Consider the following 15308-nt stretch of genomic DNA (forward strand, 5'->3'; position numbering starts at 1 on the left):
AAGAAAATAATCAGATTATACTCAAAGGTGGAAAGCTCAAATATGGAAATATTAGGAAGATACAGTAAAGAACATCTAACACAACCTTGGTAGCAGAAAGGAGCACAGCCAGGTTCCCAAGGAAGGCTTCCTGTGGAAGTAATGTCTGGAGCTTGACCTCAAAGGAAGGCTAGGAACTGGCTAGAGGAAGGAGGAACTGGCTAGAGGAAGGAAGAACATTCAAAGCAAAAGAGGCTGCAAAAGTAAAGACATTAATAGATGCAAATCAAACCATCCTTAAATACCATTTTTTCATGGACCATCCTGGTAAGACACCCAGAATGTGATAAATGGCTTATGGAGGGGGGAAAGCACCTTTCATCCATTGCTGGTGAAGGTATACACTGGTACAGCTTCCAAGGGAAGCAATTTGGTGATACCTATTAAAAAGTCAAATGCACATGCATTTTGACCCAACAATTCTACCTTTAGATATTTATCTTCAAGTTTAATTCACATGCAAATAAATTAACACAAATGTTATTCATTATAGAATGTATTTAAATAAATTAAGACATGCACACAACGGAATACTATACATACTATTTTAAAGAAAGAACAGGTGCAGAATAGCTTAAAAAGTATATAATCACTAAGTAAAAAAGGATGAGACAAAGAAAAATATTTCACTGTGCTGATTTGTATGTATAGATTATTTCTGGAAGGAAAAACAAGAAACTGCTAACAGTGGCTACTTCCAGGGACAAAAACTGTGCCCAGTGGCAAGAATAAGAGAAAGGCTTTTCAATGCACACCCTTCTGTATCTTTTACATACTGAACCATTTTAATGCACTACTGGTCAGTAAATACACCACCTAATGAAAATAAAAGTAGTTTGAAATTAATGGAAAATGAAGCTCAGGACAAAAATTGATCAGAAATGAAGCTCAAGAGGTAGACAGGAGCCAGTTCATGAAGGGCCTTATCTGGAGTACTAAGTAAGGATCCTAAAGGTTCCCATACAGCAATGTTTCTCAAAGTGTCATCTGGGGACCACTTGCAAACCTGGAGAACTTGTTAAAAATGCAGATCCCTGGACAGAGCTAGCAAACTTAAGGGTGTGGTTCAGGATGGCAGAGTCTGGAGTCTCCAGGACCTGAATCAGAATCTTGTGGTGCTGAGGTTCAGGCATCCTCATTTTTTTTTTTTTTAAGATTTTATTTATTTATTTGACAGAGATCACAAGTAGGCAGAGAGGCAGACAAGAGAGAGTGAGGGAAGCAGGCTCCCTGCTAAGCAGAGAGCCCGATGCAGGACTCGATCCCAGGATCCTGAGATCACGACCTGAGCCGAAGGCAGCGGCTTAACCCACTGAGCCACCCAGGCGCCCCAGGCATCCTCATTTTAACAAATTTCCTAGCTGATTCTACTGGTTAAGGGGAGGGAGCTTTTGAGAAGTTCTGAGCAGAGGAATAAAGCGGCCAGATGTTCACTTTAGATAGAGGACTCTGGTGCCTGTATCTGAAAGATTTGAAGGAGTGGGATTCTGTTAGAAAGCCCTGGAAGTACTCCAGATCATATTCTTTAATTTGATAAATACTCCTATACACTACACTCAATGCACACCATGTGGCAAAAGTATCTGCCCAAGAATTATAACCTAAGCTACACCATCATTTTCAGGATACATGGTAAATAAAATCCAAGGTGCTGCATCTCCTAAGTATGCTAAGAAAGCAATAACTAGGAATAATTTAATCCAGTAATACAGGGACTGCCAAATGAAATTATTCTATCCCATTATAAAGATAATTAAATTAAAAAAACTAAAAATGGCAACCATTAAAGAAGGTTGCTTCTGGGTAGGGATAAAGGAAGAGAAGAGTAGAAACAGTTCCGATTTTATTTGGTATATACTATGTTTAAATAAAACGTAACTCTTTGGCCAATAAGCCATGTTTACAATGTCAAAACCCTTTCCAATCAGCTTTGATTCACTTAAAGATCTAATTTGTTGAGTTCCATGGACCCTATTAATAAAAATTCCAGGGTGCCTGGGTGGCTCAGTGGGTTAAGCCGCTGCCTTCGGCTCAGGTCATGATCTTGGGGTCCTGGGATTGAGTCCCGCATAGGGCTCTCTGCTCAGCAGGGAGCCTGCTTCCCTCTCTCTCTCTCTGCCTGCCTCTCCATCTACTTGTGATTTCTCTCTGTCAAATAAATAAATAAAATCTTAAAAAAAAAAATTCCATATCTCTGAATAGCTGCATCTCTTACGATGTAAGCAAATCACAGTAATAGTTTAATTAGCCCTTGCAAGGTAATGAGCCAGTAGAGGTAACGTAACTTCGAAGGCACCTTCCTAGAAATTCACAGGAAACATCGCAAGATTTAAAAAAATAAAGTAGTGCAACCAATGTGAACGAGTAACTGGAAGTCAGACTTTGACCAACTTTGAAAGATAGAAACCTACTCTGTACGGGCTCTAACAACTAAGTATTTCCTCTACTTAAGTTTCTACAAAGTGAGAAAACTATGAGGGTTGAGGGTATAAAATTACACTGACACTCCATCCTTCATCTTTTATTGGCATTTTAACAAATAACCTAACACAGACCTATTCTGCAACAAAATCACCACCTCAACAACAAAAGAGAACCCTCTGATCAAAAAATTCAGGTTACCATGACACTACAAACATTAAGAGGTATGCTGCCAGAGACTAAAGTAAGAGACATGTGGGGGGAGGGGGTTTGGGAGAAGGGGTTGGGATTATGGACATTGGGGAGGGTATGTGCTTTGGTGAGTGCTGTGAAGGGTGTAAACCTGGTGATTCACAGACCTGTACCCCTGGGGATAAAAATATATGTTTATAAAAAATAAAAAATTAAAAAAATAAAAATAAAAAATAAAAGATCCAAAACTCACAAAAAAAAAAAAAAAGAGAGAGACATGGACACTTTCTTTTACACACCCAATTCAGGTGATTCATATATCTTAATATCTTTTACACAGCTCAGTATTCTTTGGCTTGCACTCAACCTAATGCTATTCCATTCTGAACGGTGCCTTTAATATAAATGGTAAAACAAACTCAAATCAGTAAGGAGCTAATCCAATAAAACATAATTGAAATGTGCCTTGCAATTACAAAACCATGTGTTCTATAGCACAAAAGTTTTAACTCAAAGTTTTCTTATCCCAAACAACACTGCCTAGCCAAAGACAAATATTTACCTTAGAGATTTCTCTTTAGATACTCAGAGTGGATACACCAGGTAGTTCAATTTTTAAAGACATATTGATTTGCCCACATTTTAAAAAGTTTTAATTAGTGGCTATCTAGTTCAAAAGTCTAATTCAGAGGGCATGCATTTTCTTGAGGCCTTGAAAAGTTACCCACAGTTTCAAAACACCAGAACTAAAAAAGGCCTTGGAGATTATCTAGTCCAATCCTACTATCACACAATGACCTAGGGAAAGCACTTTGAAAACCTGACCGTACTACAAAAAGGTATCGTTGTCACACATTAGGCCCCTAGGAAGTTAACCACACAGAACTGGGCCTAGAACCCCAAGATCCTACCCGCAATCCCACACCTCAAACAGGCCAACGGAGTGTACTAATTTAAACTGTTGTGAGAGATTCTGTAAAATTGTATGAAGAACACATTTATATATGTATTTTCACCTAACCTAAAATTTTTAACCTAAAAATCCTGCAAAACTGAGTACAATCCAAGGAACACACCTTTCCCAACACAAATAATGCGCTTGTGTCTGACATCATTCTTCCCTGCCTCATCCCCTACTTCACTCCCTGTCAAAACTACTCCAACTTCCTGTTCAAAGTGATTGATCTCCTCTTGTTAAATCACACAACTGTTTTCTATATATTGCTACATCTGCAAACACTAAAGGAGAGAAAACAAACCTGCACCTAGCACTTCCATCTAATGAAAGCAGGGGCCCTCCTCATTTAACTCATTAAAGAATCAAGAATGCTGAAAATAGATTCAGTACTTAAGCAGACAGGATTTACAACCTCATTTTGATACCTGTACAAAACATTACAAACAAATCTGAAGATTAGAAACCATACCAGAAGTTTAAAACAGGCTGCCTACTCCTGTAAAGAAGTCTACAAGATTTGGTTATAGGCATGTAATTCCAAGCTTTTTGGTGCACGGTATCAACAACTAGAGATTTCCATACTGTTCATGGTGGCATCTTCACTCTCCTTTCCCTAACGTTGGTGAGTAGAGCGCATGGGATCAGAAATCTCAAAAGGAGAGAGAGGAGAGGGAAATTCGGGGGTTTTTTTCCCCCCTTTAGATGGATTTATATACTTTTGCAAAAATATTGCTATCTCTACTAAAGAGAGTCCATTGTGGAGATACTGCTACGTTATGGACGCAGGCTTTTTATCTCATAATTACCAAGTTTACCTGCCCTCCATCTTGCCCTTTCTACTTAACAGCATATATCCAAAGTCAAATTTTCTCCCCTGCTAGACCCTGAACTCAAAACACGTGTGCTTTTCAAACAAACTGCTAGAACCTTGTCTGACGACCACGTTCCATCACGGAAAAGGCTCACTCAGACTGTCTTTCCGGAGTATTTCAGGCCTCGCAGTCCTGCAGAGTAAAAGGGGGTGTGTCCGCGGTACCACAGCCCTCTCTGCCACCTCCCGCAGCCATGCCCCGGGGCCCCTTTCCTGGGGGAGGCTTGAGGACCTGTTTCCAGAGCGTCCAGACCTCAGCCACCCGCCCACCTTTCTCGGGGCTGTTGCTGCTATTCCCGAAAGGGAAAACAGGGGGTGGGGCTGGTGAGCGCACAAATGAATTCCCAACCCCTTCCCACTGGGGGCTCCTGTTCCCCCCTCCAAGTCTTTCTCCCCCCGTCTTGGGGGTCTCTACAGTAACAGTGACCCTCTCCCGCCGTCTGTCTCTCTCTCCCCCGTCTCTCTCTCGACGCACAAACACAGAAAGCGAGGAGTCTACGAGCGAAGCCAGAGGGAGTAGAGGGCACCTAGCCGGGAAGGCAGGGCATCTAGGGCGCCGGGGAGGAAGGGTGGTCCCGAGCGGTCTCGCCACACCACGAAGCCGCGACCGAGCCTGGGAGTGAACGGGGGCCGCGTCCGCACACAGCAGGGAGCGGGAGGCGCCGGGACCCACCAGCTGCTTCAGGTCCTCCTCCGAGAGCTCCGCGTAACGGTACCGCTGCTGCTCGAACTCGTACCGGGTTGTTTTGGCCACCACCACCACCCGCGACGGGCGGAAGCCGCCGTCCGGGCGGCTGCCACAGCCCGCCAGCTCGCGCGGCTGCCCCTGCCCCAGGTGCCGCCGGCCGCCGCCGTCCCCGCAGAGCCGCGGCCGCGCGGCGGGGCCTCCCGCGCCCGGCCCCCTCAGCACCGCCGCCCGGCCGCCCGCCACACGCCGACAGCTGCCCAGCAGGAAGCCTCGGTAGCAAGTCATCCTCCGCCCGGCGGGGCTGCAGGCCCGGGGTCCCGCCTCGCCTCCCCGCCACCAGCAGTGCGCGCCGCCCGCGCCGCCCCGGCTTTTAACTCTGCGCCGGGCGGGGAGAGGTTAAGTGCACCGCCGTGCGTGGCCCGCGCCGCCAGGGGGACGTGCCCAGACGTTGACGGGGGCGGGGAAAAGCCCGGCGGCGGGGAGGCGGGAGCGCCGGAGCCCGGGAAAGGTGGGCGGGGAAGAGCTAGAGGCCTCTGGGCTGTGGGTTTTGTTTGTTTGTGTATCGGTTTCCATCTACGCCTGCGCAGTGGCCGCTTCGCCGCTCGGGGGCCCACCTCCTGCTCCACCCCCTTCCCTGGGTGGGCACCAAACCCACCCGCCCGCCGCCAACTCTGTGGGCCAATCAGAGCCAGCTGCGGTTTCGGAGCCCGAGGAGCTGCGGGGATTGGCTGCGGCCGGAGGAAGGGCTGGAATTCCATTTGGCGATTGAGCTGCTTTAGGAATCCAGCTGGAACCGGTCTGAAGCAGCGCAGGGGCTCCGTCTGGGGTTTCGAGCCTCTGTTGCTAGAGCAAGGCGACCCTGGGCGCCTCCTCGCTTGGGTTTCCTTACTGCACTTTATCGGCTCGTGTAAAACTAGACCCTGTCATTATCGCACACAAGACTGTATTCTTTATTGCTTCGTTTAACCAAATCTAGTCGGACGGCCGATATGACCAGCGCTGGGCTGGGGGCCAAGGAGCCTGAACAAGGACCAGCTGCACAATTGGTGCGGCCCAGTGCAAAATGAAAATGCAGAGGTTCTTGCTCAGAAATTATTAAGTACTGCAAGATAGACCGCAGTGAGCCGAGTGCCTGGTCCATCGAAGAATGGTGCCTTGTGGGACTGCTCAAGTTAGAGCCCCTAAGAACAACCAAAAAACTGTCAGCTCAGAGGGAGAACGACAGGTAGGTAGCCTTTGAGGAAATTAGAGGAAAATGGGTAGAGGAATCCGGCGATGTGGAGCATTTCTAGATGAGGAGATAAGATGGAAAAAGTGGATAGGTCAGTAGAGGAAGGTAAGAATGTTAGTAATTTAGACTTCTATAGGCAGTAAGTAGTTAGGTTTTTTGGAGACTCTTAACTGGAAAGAAGTGAGTTCTGAAAACAGTGATGACTGCTTTGGACTGTTGAGCGGATTGGGAGGTCAGAGGAAGAAAGAGGCTTGGCCCTGTAGGAATAGTTACACATGGCCCTGGGTTCATTTCGTAGGAAGCGAAGTGAGAGAAAACGCTCTCATTCCAAGAGGAGAATCAAATGGTAGTCCACATCCTACCGTTCATCCCTCCTGCTCTTTACATCCACTTGCTTGGGCCCCGTCTTGCTTTTTTTATAGTCCTAGCATTATCATTAACTAGTCTGGGGACTTCGGGCAGGTCACTTCATCTTCCTGGGCCTCAGATTCCTCATCTGGAAAAGGAGGGTGTTGAGCTAGAGTGACGCCAAGGTTCTATCAAGCCCAAATTGATCATGAATTCTCACTCTTCCTTTTCAGCTAGCCACCACTACCGAGGTTCATTCATGGGTTCATTGAATATTTATGGAGTTCCTCCTGTGTGCCAGGTAGTGTATTAGAATAAAAAATAACACAATGAAGGCTGATGTCTACTTTTAGTAGGTCACTGATCCCTTCTGGTCTGGAACTTTGCCTCACAGCAGGTGCAAATAGTGACTTGGAGTGGAAATTAAAGCCCATCTTTTAACTTCTGTGGGGTGTGAGCTACTCATGTATAACTTGAACCTTCTCAAGACCCTTTCTCTCCTCACTATTCCAACACTTTCTTATCATGAAGATTTCCACAAAGAAACAGCATGAGCAAGAGTATGGAGCAATGAGGGGCACCTGGGTGGCTCAGTGGGTTAAGCTTCTGCCTTCGGCTCAGGTCATAATCTCTGGGTCCTGGGATTGAGCCCTGCATCAGGCTCTCTGCTCAGCAGGGAGGCTGCTTCCTCCTCTCTCTCTCTGCCTGCCTTTCTGCCTACTTGTGATCTCTGTCAAATAAATAAATAAAACCTTAAAAAAAAAAGTATGGAGCAATGAAATAGTTCTGAATTGCTAGAGAATTTAGAGGAAGGCAGGCTGCAGCGGGAAGTAAGGCTAGGGAGGCAGATGAGGGGGAAGTCATGGAAAGTGTTACATCCATGCTTAGGAGTTTGGCTTTTATCCTGTATACGCTGTACTTGTATTTGAGACAAACAGATGATACTGAATTATACTATTTTCCTATTTGCATGAAAATATTGGGTCTTACTGATACAGAAATTTAAGTTAAAATTAAATATAAAAGAATTTGGGGCACCTGGGTGGATCAGTGGTTAAGCCTCTGCCTTTGGCTCAGGTTGTGATCTCAGGGTCCTGGGATCAAGCCCCACATCGGGCTCTCTGCTCGGTGGGGAGCCTGCTTCCCCCTCCCCTCTCTCTCTGCCTGCCTCTCTGACTACTTGTGATCTCTGTAAAATAAATAAATAAAATCTTTTAAATATAAAAGAATTTTAAAAAGAGTGTCAAAGCCACTTGGCTTTGACAGGCACACTTAGCTTTGACTGGAATTTCTTGGAAGAAACAAGCAGAGAATAAATACCTGAAAGATAATCAACCTTAGTAGAAATTAGAAAAATACAAATTAAGGTAATTTCACTGAAATAGTCTTTTATATCCACTAGGTTGGCAGAAATTAGGAAGATTTGGTGAACTTCTAATTGTTTGAAAACGATTACATCAAGTCTTTATTAGGCTACATATTTGCCAGTTATTTCAGTAACTTCTCCAATGCCACAGTTTCCAAATATCATCTTAGAAACTTTAAATGTGTTCATGTATTCCAGTTTGTCCACGGCAAGTCTGATGTCAAAATCCTGCAGTACTGTGAGTGTGATTTGTCCATCACAAAACAAACGGAAGTGCTTGCATTTGTGGATTTAATATGAGTTTCAAAACCCTCGAACTACTAAAACAATCCAAAACAATCCGTAATGTAACTGAGTGTCAAAAACTCAAACCCATCTCTGGCACAGCTGATATACTTTTCTAGAGAGTGGGCTTACCCAACCATCTGGTAACCACATCTCAGGAAACTTATTTTTCTCAACATGTTACAGGGAAAATTATATCATTGTGATATTCACAATTTGAGGATTTACAAAGGTTAAGAGATACCCTTCCAACCCATTTCACATACATTCTGACTCTAGGAAAGATACACATACCCTCCTTTTTTTAAACATCCTCATATTCTAAGACTTGTATGGGATATTAATCGTTGGGGTCAAAAGATTCCTGGCTTTGACAGTAATGGATGTAAAATAGTATTTTAAAAGAGAACATTTTGATGGCCCGTAATTAAGCTGAATAACTTAGTAGAGTCTAAAGTCCTGTTGAAAGAGAAGAATGGTCAGGTTATATGAATCTAAGATCTATAATTAGATAATATATTAAATATATATCTAGTATATTTGGGAAATATTGAAGTAAATTTTGACAAAAAGCAGCTTATATCAAAATCTAAAATGTATGCTTTGAAATCATCTCATAATTTATGAAAATGATTATCATGTATGGTGATCTCTTCACCTTACAGAAAGGTCAACATATGTAGAAAAGCCAAAAAGAGGAAGGTTAAATGAAGATAGAAGACAAAGAGAAATTATAAGGATTTTTTACTTCTATTATCCCTCTAAAATATTACTAAATATTTGCATAAAGATTATAAGAAGGAATAGTAGAGTGGATAGAAATGGTTTGAAAATCATAAGCTAAATACCATGTTTCTGCTGTTGGTAACCATGTCATAATGACGAAATTTTCACTTTTTCTCTCTGCCTTTCTGATACTCTATTTTTTATACTGTTGCACTGGCATTAGTGAGTAAATAAGTAATTAAAGTAGTCTAATTTTTTTTTCTGCTTGGTATATGCAGTACAAGGAAAGTTAAAGTATAAGGAAAATGAAAGAAAGAATAAATTCAAATGATATTAAAATATCTGAAGCATTAAAAAAATACTGTTTTATCTCCACCCTAAAGTGAGCACAAGAATGAACATGTCAGGAAGATAAAGAAGATCTCTGTTGTCTGTTTCACTTTAACAATTTGGTGCAATGACAATGTTTCCATATCAGCTAAGATCTTATAGGAAAAGAGAACCAATTAATTTCTTCTCCAGATGTCTTCCTGTTTATTTCCACTTCTAAAGGAAATTTTCCACTGACTCTGATGTCTTCAGCATCAGAGGCATTTTTAGGAGTTAAAAAACCCAACCAACTTTAAACTTTTGTTTTCCCATTGTTTTTATTCTTCCTTTTATGCTAGAGCTATTCTTTGATTTTTTTCTTCTCTCTACCTTTTCTGTATTCCTCTCTCACATTAATTTTTCTTTTCCATTTCCCGAATCATTGCTTATTTTAGAAGGATACTGAATTTCTTCTATAGTTACTATAATGAATGAGCCTCTCTCATTCATATGAATGAGCTAACTTTACTAAGTTATAGGGAAAGAACAAAACTCTGAACAACTTATATGCTAATGAAATTAGAGTCTAAAAGAGTTAATTAAACTTTCATATAACAAATTGTCAGGCATTAGCTCAGATTTGACCATACCTATGTGTATGTATGTATGTATGTATGAATCTACCTATCTATATCTAAATAATTGCTTTTATTACTATGAGAGGTACTATAGCAAAATAATGTGACTTTAAAAAATGTATAATCACATGTGTATATCCAAATGAATATTGTTCTTCAAAGTAGCATTTAGTGAAGATAGACCCATTATTCCAAATATGTTGTCATTGTTCAAAAAATTTTCAGAAATCATTTTGGAATTGTAAATCCTATTCCCTAGTTACAAACTGGATGTTTATGTTCTCCCCCAAATGTGTATGTTGAAGTCCCAATATGATGGAATTTGGAGATGGGCTTTGGGGGGTAATTAGGATTAAATAAATTTATGGGGGCAGGGCTCTCGTCTAATGGGATTAGTGCTCTTATGGGAAGAGGCATTAGGGAGCTTGCTCTCTCCCTGCCTGTGCTCCCACGAAGAGGTCCTGTGAGCCCTGGAGGCAATGACAGCAACCTACAACCAAGAGCAGAGACCTCAGAATAAGCCTATTGTGTTAACCCTTTGATCTTCAACTTCTCAGCCTCTAGAACCCGGAGAAATAAATTTATATTGTTGAAGCTGCACAGTGTGGTAATTTATTATGGCACCCTGAGAGAACTAAGATGCTTCTAACAAGGGAATATTTAGAAATCATGATCAAAAGTCATTTTGAAGTCATAGGGTGATCAAACTGGATTGAAAAATGAAATATGGCTAGAAGTCCTAATTTTTGTGTGTAACTCATAAAGTGTCTCTGAGACAAATCTCAAAAGAGGAGCATCAGAACTTTGTTGCACAAGTGTTGAAACTAATACAGTCCACCACAGTAACAGCATTTAAGAACAAATTTCATTTGGGTATATATGAATATATTTGTTTTTTTTTTAAAGTCTCTATACAGCTATACCCATTAGTCTATTAATGACAATTTAATTACATAAAGCAAAAAACAAGTTAACACAGTTTACTTCTTATATACTTACTGTTTTGTTACATAGTTAATATATTTTGATCATCCCTTCCACAGCTATTGGATGCTGGACTGTTGTCAAGCATATACAAGGTGCAATGGATACAAGTCCAAGAACAATACTATCTTTAAAGGAATTGATACCATGAATATATAAATCTTAGCATAGTAGTAAATCTAAAGATTACATGAAAATACACATTTCCCAGAAGAGAAACATGACTTAATGAAATGTTAGCATGCAGTTATACTGTTTTGGAAGAAATGACTAGAAATCTTGTAAAATATTTGTTTTATGACCAATGTATGACTGAAAAACATTTTAGTTAAACATTTATCAAATCGAGCAATTTATTTTAACTATTATATCCACCAATGTGATGAATAGTCCAAATTAGTTATCAAATCCTATTCTAAATTAGCTTCTTCAAAAATGATAAATTTTGAACTTCCAAAGTCCGTGTATTTCTTCAATTCTGTCATTTTCTCCACAATAAACAAAATGTAAAATCTTGCAATTACTAAACTATATAAGAGAAAAATCTTAACTGCAACAAATTATCTTTTTTGAACTTTGCTATAAAAACTCTCCAAGGAATTAATAGGATCTTCTCATTTTGTTAGGATGGCTTAGAATTTTCAGTAAGATGACCAATCCTTTTGTAGATGTTGTCACGTTTATGGTAGATGGCGCTCATGAACAGGCAACTGACTGTCTGTGAGTCCACCTAGAAGGATCTGTGATATAAATTCAAAATATTACAAAATGTTATATTCGGATTACATTTAATATTGAACACAACTGAACATGAATATGCATGACTATGCTTACTATGAGGAAATGCGATATATAGAATATACATTTTATATGTAACATTTGGAAATGTTACTAATTTTAAATGTGACATTTCAGATAATTAAACCTTTCCTTAATTCATGGGCAACAAAGTTTTAAAAAATAGACTTTTTATTGCTTTCCTAACAGTTTAGCATTTGTATGTAACACCTCCTGGAGAAAATACCAAGTGAAAAAAGAAAATGGCAGAGGAAGGATGGGTTCCTATGATTGACATTTACTTTGCATTATTTCCATTGTTTCTCATTTTGTATGAAGAGAGTTGAATAGTCCTCTTTCCTAAAATGGAATATAATAAAATATAGATTTCCTAAGTGTGACTTTTGTTGATGAGAAAATTTTGCCATTTAATCCTATTTCAAATTAACATTTTTGATGGATACAAATTCATTTTCCAATAGACCCCATTTTATTGACAATATATGCATTATAAAAGTAATTTTATGTATAGATCTCATACACTTTAAAGAATAAGAAACCATTTGTTTAATAGTGACAAGAAAAATCATATTCACTTAGTTGTCCGGCTCATTTTAGTCAAGCAGTTTATATTCCTGGGTTGCATATTCTGTGTATTTTTCTTCTTGATTACATTCTTAGGATTAGGCAAAGGAAGATATTTCATCATGTTTTGCACTTGTCCTGTGGAGATTCTTAAACTATGTATGATTAAGTTACCTTTAAGATCTAAAATGATTAAAGGTTGGAAAAATGTTAACACACTGTCTTTATAAGGATGTTACTCAGTTCTTTGTAGAGCAGAATTCAGGCCTAAATGAAACTATTACTGAATGTACTTGGCACCATTTATATAGCAAAGCTGGTCGTCTTATTTCCTTGACCATATTTCTCTCCAAAAATAATGATAAATTTTTGTTTTAAATCTATCATCAGGACAAGCACTGAAACCTAAAAATCTACTAACAACTGGTTCCAGTTGAACCTTGCTCAATTCATGAATCTTGACCCAATAAAAAATAGTACTGCTTGCCATAGGCAAAAAAAAAAAAAAAAAAAAAAAAAAAGTCATTGAGGATAAAGCAGTCAAATTCCAAAAAGGAGACAAATAGGAGTCTCAGTATTTCAAGTCATATATGTCTGGTGGGCTTCATCGTAATGTGCTTTTACCTTTATGATGTATTTGTGATTTCTTCTATTATGGCCCATAATAGGAAAATGAGAACAAGTGATGAAAAATATGAATAAATGGGTTAGTTTCAGTGTAAGTCTTCAGTGTAAGACTTCATGGCATTTTTATTAAATCTATGTGCAAATGACATATGGGCATCACAGTGAAGAGGAATTTTGGCAAAATTCTAATGAAGGCCATACACAGAAGACAATGATTTCCAAACCCATTCCTCTGATCCAAAGAGCTAGGACTCTAATTCCCATCCACTTTAAATAGATAAGTTCCACTTTACAAAAATCTAGTTCATGTTATTAGGATTGTGCAGAAGATTTCTTTCTTAAACCGCTGACCTAAGAAAAGAAAAGTTATTTACCTGATCTATTTTTAGTGACTTGGAGGAAATCATCCTCATCCTCATCACAGCTCTCACAGTTTAATTGTTGCAGGATTGCTTCTGACTGGCTTTCAGCCTGATTTACATCTTTCTGTTTATTGAAGCTCCGAAGGGCAAGGAGCCGGTGATGTATTGCTGCATACAGACATCCTGTGTCTTTGGCGCTGGCCTGCATGAGGAAAATTAAGTTGTTAAGAATATAAATAGGGCAACTGGGTGGTTAGTCAGTTTAAGCAGCCAATTCTTGATTTCAGCTCAGGTTGTGATCTCAGGGTCTTGAGATCAAGCCCCATGTCAGGCTTCACACACTCAGTGTGAGTCTGCTTGAGAATCTCTCCCCTTCTCCCCCTGCCCTCCTCTTGCCTCCCCCAAATAAAGAAAATAAAATCTTAAGAGTATAAATAACTGGGGCTCAGTGGGTTAAGCCTCTGCCTTTGGCTCAGGTCATGATCTCAGGGTCCTAGGATCGAGTCCCGCACTGGGCTCTCTGCACAGCGGGGAGTCTGCTATTCCCCCCACAACCACCTACCTCTCTGCCTACTTGTGATCTCTGTCTGTCGAATAAATAAACAAAAATCTTAAGAAAAAAGTATAAATAACTTAGTAATAGCTACATTTTAGAGATTTTTTAATCTTTCACTATTAATAAGGAAGGGATCAAACGGCATAAATCTAGACTATAAATAACCCTAAAAATTAAAGAGCAAAAAGCCACTCATCTTGAAGCAAATTGAATCTGAAAGTGAATAATCTTATAACAGGTCCCAATTTGTGCATTTTAAACTGAGAAATGAAATTCTGTGATTTAAAATTTCTTTTTTTAAGATTTTATTTATTTATTTGTTTGTTTGTTTGTGAGAGACAGCAAGAGAGGGAACACAAGCAGGGGAATGGGAGAGAGAAGTAGGGTTCCACCTGAGCAGGGAGCCTGATGCAGGGCTCTATCCCAGAATCCTGGGATCATGACCCTAGCCAAAGGCAGACGCTTAATAACTGAGCCACCCAGGTGCCCCATGATTTAAAATTTCCATTTGAAATTAAGACTATCCTTTCTCCACTGTTTTACACTGTAGAAAAGTGTAGGGTGGATCAAAAAAGACCGCCTTTCCTTTACAAGACTGTGTTTAGACATTATGTACAAGCCTCCCAGCTCAGTGGGAAAACAGAGCTCATTAGAGTGGTCTATAATATTGCAGCACAGAAATTCAGTGTGCCATCCATTGGGCCACAGAGCCACCCTTACAATATTGTATCAGAAATACATCAGAAGTCTTTGCTCTCAGTATTTTCTATGCTGTTTTTATGGATGCAATTAATATAAAAAATGATGGTAACAATAACATTGGTATAACAGTTATGGTTACTACATTCTTTTTTTTTTCAATCCTTACAATAAAACCATGAGTGAATTATTTATTTCACTTCTTTTAGCAAAAGCACCCAGCACAAGTATTCAGTAGATACTCATTTCCCACTTCCCTCTACAGATGAGGAGATTATGGCTCAGAAAGGAACAATGACTTGTGTGAGTGTATATAGTCAGCAAATGACTGGGCTTGAATGCCAGATCTTTGCCATCAAAGTCAGTATTCTTTTTAGGTGACATGGCAGCAGTTTACTTTTTTTTTTTATCTTTTCACAATTTCAAAGAAAATCCAGGTAAAATTTTCTCTTTGCTAATCCTCCAGGAAGCTGTCTTACTTTTCAAAGCCAAGAAATTGAGGGTTGAACAAACTACATGCCAACTTTTTGGGAGAAGGGTTAAAATTATATTTTTTCATTTGGATTTTCTTAAGTTTCCTTAATTACTTTGGGAGAAAATAACGAAAAGTTAAATAGAATGTTTTTTTCCCCTCATATTATGCTAA

General features: G+C 39.9%; 2 protein-coding genes across 7 annotated transcripts in view; both read right to left on the reverse strand.

Annotated features, from left to right (window-relative positions):
* The window catches only part of NADK2 (NAD kinase 2, mitochondrial), a 45696-nt gene extending 40108 nt beyond the window's left edge, over nucleotides 1-5588 (reverse strand). For both annotated transcript variants that reach the window (XM_045079472.1, XM_045079471.1), the window contains exon 1: nucleotides 5155-5588. In XM_045079472.1, coding sequence (XP_044935407.1) covers nucleotides 5155-5454 — 300 coding nt within the window. In that variant the 5' untranslated portion in view covers nucleotides 5455-5588. The remainder of the gene's footprint in view (nucleotides 1-5154) is intronic.
* A 2803-nt stretch (nucleotides 5589-8391) lies between these two features.
* Nucleotides 8392-15308, reverse strand: part of RANBP3L (RAN binding protein 3 like) — a 49301-nt gene continuing 42384 nt past the window's right edge. For all 5 annotated transcript variants that reach the window (XM_004738008.3, XM_004738007.3, XM_004738006.3 and 2 more), the window contains 2 exons: nucleotides 13420-13609; nucleotides 8392-11796 (listed from right to left, as the gene is read on the reverse strand). In XM_004738008.3, the coding sequence (XP_004738065.1) occupies nucleotides 11753-11796; nucleotides 13420-13609 (234 nt within the window). In that variant the 3' untranslated portion in view covers nucleotides 8392-11752. The remainder of the gene's footprint in view (nucleotides 11797-13419; nucleotides 13610-15308) is intronic.

Source organism: Mustela putorius, unplaced genomic scaffold, assembly GCF_011764305.1.
Source record: "Mustela putorius furo isolate JIRA1106 unplaced genomic scaffold, ASM1176430v1.1 tig00000407_pilon_pilon_pilon, whole genome shotgun sequence".
Lineage (NCBI taxonomy): Eukaryota > Metazoa > Chordata > Mammalia > Carnivora > Mustelidae > Mustela > Mustela putorius.